The 6,758-nt window shown below is 49.0% G+C and overlaps 1 protein-coding gene across 1 annotated transcript in view; it reads left to right on the top strand.

The window, feature by feature from the left end:
• LOC109917182 (inositol-tetrakisphosphate 1-kinase-like) overlaps window positions 1-6,752 on the top strand; it is a 35,498-nt gene extending 28,746 nt beyond the window's left edge. The window contains exon 9 of the mRNA XM_048618163.1: window positions 5,580-6,752. Coding sequence (XP_048474120.1) covers window positions 5,580-5,881 — 302 coding nt within the window. The 3' untranslated portion in view covers window positions 5,882-6,752. The remainder of the gene's footprint in view (window positions 1-5,579) is intronic.
• The last annotated feature ends 6 nt before the right edge of the window (window positions 6,753-6,758 follow it).

The following is a 6,758-nucleotide window of genomic DNA, read 5'->3' as shown; positions in this document are numbered from 1 at the left end:
GGGAGAGGGGGGGAGGAGGGAGGTGGGGAGAGGGAGACGGAGTGGGGAGAACAGTTGGTCACATAGAAGCATCAAGTCAGACTTCTCCAAACGTTGCGTGACTTTGTGTGACCAGGACATGAACGCCACGAGTCCCACTTCTCCTTTGAGTGGTTTCAGAAACAAACTTGTGGCAGGCTCCATACTTCCATCTTTGCAGTTCATATTTCCAAATAAAATAGATGTAGACCCAACATGGTCCTCCAAAAACAAACAATTAGTCTCTCTCCCCGGGTCTTTTCCCCATTTGCTGTACAACTTACCCCCCTTATGATTGAATCTGACCCCACTGCCCTTTCAGGCGAGATCTTTCAGATCTAAGTGCCTGAGGCAGGGTGGGGTTTGTTGTACAAGTCCATCTGTTGCCTAGGTCCTAGATCAAAGCTTCCCAAACCTTTTTTCACTGAGACCTCCCCACCTCCTTGAGGCTTGAATGTTGGTGGGACCCTTCTGTGAGAGTGGAGAAGGTTGGGGGGAGGCTAGTGAGGCCCGCTTGGGGTTTCAACTGCCCCCTTTGGGAAACCCTGCCCTGGGTGGTAGATGTTGGACGCCTGAGTTCTAAAAGTTTAGAATTCCTGATTTAGGAATGATATTGCCTCCCTCCATGGCAATGAAAGTTCACATGTTCCTGGGATGGTGGGACTGTCCTATCAAGAGGGATCACAGACTGTTATGGCTCAAGAGTAGTCCATTCGGCCTATTGTGCTTGTACTGGCTCTTCAAATGAGCATTGTGACCTCCTGCTTTCTCCTCAATATTCTTGCTTAATTTGTCTGTCCAAATAATCTTCAATGCCTCCATTGGCTGTTGGCCAAACAGGGCCTGTATTCTCCAGAGTTTTGTAGAGGGAAAAGTGATCTCATTGGAAGTTACAAAAGAGCAAGGAATGGATGAGGCAGATGCTGGTTTTTCAGTCATGGGAGATGGGCATCGCTGACTGGGCCAGCGTTTATTACTTGTCCCTGGTTGTCCTCAAAAAGGTGGGGGTGAGCCGCCTTCTTGAACCGCTGCAGTCCACGCGCTGTAGGTAGACCCATAATGCCCTTGGGAGGGGGAGATTCCAAGATTTTGACCCAGTGACACTGAGGGAGCAGCGATTATATTTATAGGTCAATGGCTTTGGAGGGGAAGTTGCAGGGAGTGGTGTTCCCATGTATCTTCTCCTGGCTGTTTTCCCACATCCGGCCACCCTCAAGAAACCAGCTTTAGGTGTGAAAAGCTCTAAGATAACATTGTAACGCATCACAGGAGGGTCTTCAGACTAAATCATGACATTGGGATCAAAAGTGCGATTGAAGACATCGACGTTAACAGTGGGCAGAAGGGCAGAGTGGATCCAGGAAAGAATTCCAGGGCTTCGAGCCTAGACACCTGACTACATGGGACTTAGTGGTGGAGTAATTAAAATCAGGATGGTACAAGAGGCCAGAATTGGAAGAACAGTGTGGAGAGCAGGCAGGTAGTGTATGGGGCTGGTGGAGGTTACAGTGACAGAGAGGCAACAGGAGATGGAAAAGACCAGGATGAGAACTTTAGCATCGAGGTATTTCCTTCATGGGCTGGGAGCTAATGTAGATTACCGAAACGATGTATTCCCCCTGGATAGGGAATCGAGAGCCCCTGAGGGAACAATTTAAAAATAAGGCTAATGCCGACTCAGGTCTGAGATGAGAATTTTTCTTCCTCAGGGCTTGTGAATCTTTGGAATTCACCATCCCAGGAAATTCTGTCTTTGAGTATGTTTAAGGCAGAGATCGATAGATTTCTGATTACCAGTGCGGTGCGGGGTTAGGGAGATGTGGGTCAGTGTTCAATCAGCCCTAATTGTATTGAGTGGTAGGGTAAGCTCGATGGACTGAACGGCCTACCCTCTGTTCCTATTGAGTTAGGGTGAGGTTTATACGAAAGTCAATGAGAGGCCTCCCAGCATGAAGCTGTCTCACGTGGTCCTGTGTTTATCTAGCGGTTAGCATGAATCAGTGTTCATTTCCCCTTAGGGTTTAATATTTGACTCCTCAGTGCAAACTCTGAACCAGCCCATCCCTGATTCTCATTTTCTTTGCCATGAACTGACTGTTGATTCTTGCATTTCTTTGTCTCAGTTTCTCGTGTTTGTGTTGAGAGATTTCTGGAACAGTAGGACTGACATTATCAGGAGAGGTTTCATTCAGTTAATATTGGAGTTTAGAAGAGTGAGTGAGGGATTTCATAGAATTTGTAGAGGTTTCGAACACGACTAGGCAAGGTAAGCACAAGAACGGTGTGCCCCGATGACTGGGGGGTTCCAGAACTGGGAGGTCACAGTCTAGAACATAGAACATAGAACAGTACAGGCCCTTCGGTCCATGATGTTGTGCCGGACTTTTACCCTAAACCTAAGGTCTATCTAAGCTCCACCCCTACCTTATACTATCATCCATATGCCTATCGAATAGCCGCTTAAATGCCCCTAATGAGGCCGACTCCGCTACCCTCTCCGGCAACGCATTCCACGCCCCGACCACTCTGAGTAAAGAATCTACCTCTGACGTCTCCCCTATATCTACCTCCACTCACTTTAAAACTATGCCCCCTCATAATACCTCCACCCTAGGAAAATGGCTGTCCACTCTATCTATACCTCTGATCATTTTGTACACCTCTATCACCTCTCATCCTTCGTCGTTCTAAAGAGAAAAGCCCTAGCTCTCTCAACCTTTCCTCGTAAGACCTTCCCTCCATTCCAGGCAACATCCTGGTAAATCTCCTCTGCACCTTTTCCAACGCTTCCACATCCTTCTTGTAATGAGGCAACCAGAACTGGATACAATACTCCAGATGTGGCTGAACCAGGCTTTTGTATAGCTGGAGCATAACTTCACGGCTCTTGAACTCAATCCCTCTATTAATGAAAGCTAACACACCATACGCCTTCTTAACAACTCTATCCACCTGGGTGGCAGCTTTCAGGGAACTGTGGACATGAACCCCAAGGTCCCTCTGCTCCTCCATCCTGCCAAGAATCTTTCCGTTAACCCTGCATTCTGCTTTCAAGTTTGTCCTTCCAAAATGAATTACCTCACGCTTTTCAGGGTTAAACTCCATCTGCCACTTCTCAGACCAGCTCTGCATCCTATCGATGTCCCTTTGTAACCTAGAAAAGCCCTTCGCACTATCCACAACACGACGCACCTTTGTGCCATCCGCGAACTTACTAATCCACCCTTCCACTCCTTCATCCAAATCATTTACAAAAATCACAAATAGAAGAGGACCCAGAACTGAGGATCTAAGGGCTGTTAAGGACTGAGATGAGGAAGAATTTCTTCACCCAGGGAGTGTGGATTTCTCTACCACAGAAAGCAGTTGAGGTCAAAATATTGCTTGATTCCAAGAAGGAGTTGGATACAGGCACCTGGGATCAAAGGATCGAGGGGAGAAGCTGAAACAGGTTGATCGGCCATGAACTGTAAGGGGAATCATATTCCAGCTCCATCCTGTTCCTGTTCACATCCTCACAGCTTCCTCACTCTTCTATCCCTAAAGGTTTTAGACCTGCCCACTTCCCTCCATTCCCCCACCAAGACAGTTCTGCCCCCTCCTTGTGACGGGGCCATTCTGTTTAGGGCCTTCCCTGGAAGGAACGAGGTTGCGAGGGAAGTGGGGGAGGGCCATCGGGAGGAAGGGAGATGAACAATTGTCCTGGTGTGGTGGTTGCTATTCCTTATGATTGATCTGGAGTCTCTGGGGATGCTCCTGGATGCATTTCCATGTTCTTCCTTCTTTCTCCATTGGATACAGAGTGGGGTGGGTTGGTGGGGTGGTGGAATTGAGAGGGAGAGAGCACAGGGGAATGGATTGTTCTAGAATCAGCCAATCGGCAAACGAGAAATCGGTTTGTCCAATCAGCTGCAGATAAGTGGGGTTCTGCCATGATGGACAAGCAATGGTGGGAGCATGGGACTTGCTCATGTTGAGGTTGTACAGGACATTGGTGAGGCCACTTCTGGAATACTGTGTGCAGTTCTGGTCGCCCTGCTATAGGGAAGGATATTATTAAATTGGAAAGTGTGCAGAAAATATTTACAAGTAAGTTACTGGGACTGGAGGGTTTCGGTTACAAGGAGAGGTTGGGACTTTTCCTACTGGAGCATGGGAGGTTGAGGTGTGACCTTTATGGAGGTTTATAAAATCATGAGGAGCATGGATAGCCAACGTCTTTTCTCCAGGGCAGGGGAGTTCAAAACTAGAGGGGCATAGGTTTAAGGTGAGAGGGGGAAAGATTTAAAAGGACCTGAGGGGCAACTTTTTCACACAGAGGGTGGTGTGTGTGTGGAACAAGTTGCCAGAGGAAGTGATGGAGGCGAATACAATTAAAACGTGTAAGAGACGTTTGGACTGGCACGTGGATAGGAAGGGTTTAGAGAGATATCGTTCCACAGGCAGGCAAATCAGGCTTGTTTAGTTCAGGAACATGGTCGGCGTGGACAAGTTGAACCAAAGGGTTTGTTTCATGCTGTATGACTATGACACCCATGTGATGGAACTACTCCCTCCCTCCCGTAATGTGTCTGAGGGGGATTGAATTGGGAGGAGAAATTGGGGTCTACACTCATTGGAGTCTCCAAGATCGAGATGTGACTTCATGGAAGATTGTGAGTGGATGTTACCGGGGTGATGCTTCCTGGGGGTATATAGAGGTTAAAAAGTAAGGGGTGCCTCCCATTTAAGATGGAGATGAGTGGGAATTTCTTCTCCCTGAGGGCTGTTAATCTTTGGAGTTGTCTTCTTTTGAGAGATGTTGGGGGCTGGGTCATTGAATATATTGTGGGTTGAATCATCATCATCATCATCATCGTCATCGTCATCGTAGAATCCCTACTGTGTGGAAATAGGCCCTTCGGCCCAACAAGTCCACACTGACTCTCAGAACATCCCACTGAGACCCATCTCCCCTATAACCCACCTAATCTACACATCCCCGGACACTACGGGGCAATTTAGCATGGCCAACCCACCCTAACCTGCACATCTTTGGACTGTGGGAGAAAACCGGCGCAAGACTTTTCACTGACAGGATTGATGGGGCAAGAAGAAGTGAGACCTCAATCCAATCAGCCACGGCCCTATTGACTGACAAAGGGGCTGAATGGCCTCCTCTTTATCTTTTATGAGCTCGTGAGTGGAGTTTGCAACCATGTCATGTCATCAGGTTTGAGGTCTCCAGCACAGAAAGAGAGAGAGAGACAATTTGACCCATTGAGTCTGGGGCTGTAGTGGGGCCGCTGTGCTCGAGGGAGGGTTATCAGGGACCCAAGTCCCTGCCCTGATCGGCACTTGACCCTTGACTTCCACACATGCACGTTATCACAGCGGCAGCCGTGAGCCAGTGGGTGGCCGTATTTCATGTCTCCTGCAACACCCCGCCCTCCACACCCATTTCCTCACCAACCTGAGGCCAATTCTGGCCATTATCGCCACCCCTTCCCCTTCTCCCTCTATTTAATTCTGTCCATCTTGGGGATAACATGATCTCTCGTACTCTCTGTTCTTCCCCCCAGGTTACGAAGGTTTCCCAGAATTCTTCAGCACCCTCTTGAACCACGTGGAGGCGCTGTTGCGTGAGCGGGAGAGAGATCCACAGGGACGAGGCCTAGTGGCCAAGCAACAGGGGCCTCACCGGAGGTGCCCAGATCTGCCCGAGGCCTGGTCGCCTGCCCCCGTCTCTAACTGCGCCAACAGCCTGGCAAGAGAAGTCTGGGCACCAGAGGAACATCCCACGGGAAGACGGGCATCGGACTCCAGCTGCTTCAGGGATTTTGCCCTACCCCAGGCTGCCCTGTGCCAGTCCAACTGTGAATAACCACACGCCAACCCCCCCCACCACTCCGCCCCGCCATCTCATCAGTCGCCCGCCATTAAAAACAAAAGCAACAGCTCCAGCTGGCGCTTTTGGGAAATGCAGATTAATTGTTAGATGAGTTTTATTCTACGCTAAAGCTGGCATCCTTGGTGCCTTGAATCCAGAATGTTCCAGCAGCCAGCAACTCCACTCTCACCCCCAAACCTCTCGATGCAAAAATGTCCTTCACTAACTGGAACGCATTCCAATATTAACTAGAAACGGAGTGTTGGCATGGCAACGTGTTTTAATCGTGGTGGAGGGTCAATTCGAGGAACTCTGAGGGTTAGCTGGAGGGACTGTGAGGCATTCTGTTTGAGGAGAGTCTTTCTTTTTCCCAAATTCTTTTATGGGGCGTGGGTGTCACTAGTTAGGCCCTAATTGACCAGAAGGCAATTAAGTGTCAATCTCTTGACTCCAGTGGGTCTGACCAGACTGGGTTAGGACAGCAGATTTTGTCCCCTGAAGGGAGTGGGCTAGACCATTTGCAACAATTGACAATGGTCGCTTTTCCAGATAACGTTGAATTCAAATTTTACCATCTGCCATGGTAGGATTTGAACCCATGACCCCAGAACTTTGGCCTAGGGGAGGCTGGATTATTAGCCAAGTGACTTGGGCACTACTCTACCACCTTCCATACTTGAAGGACTCTCTCTGAGAGTCTGTGTTGAGGGATTCTGAGGCTGTTTGTGAGGCACTGTTTGAGTGTCTTTTCGAGGTGAGTCTGTGTGAAGGTCTGTGTTTGAGGACCTGTGCTTGAAGGGCTCTTTTCAAAGGCCTGTGATGGAAGAGTCCGCGTCTGTGTTTGAGAGTCCGCGTCTGTGTTTGAGAGTCC

Source organism: Rhincodon typus, chromosome 39 (assembly GCF_021869965.1).
Source record: "Rhincodon typus isolate 14 chromosome 39, sRhiTyp1.1, whole genome shotgun sequence".
Classification (NCBI taxonomy): domain Eukaryota; kingdom Metazoa; phylum Chordata; class Chondrichthyes; order Orectolobiformes; family Rhincodontidae; genus Rhincodon; species Rhincodon typus.
Note: the sequence above shows the minus strand (reverse complement) of the source record. Positions and strands in the feature narration are given on the sequence as shown.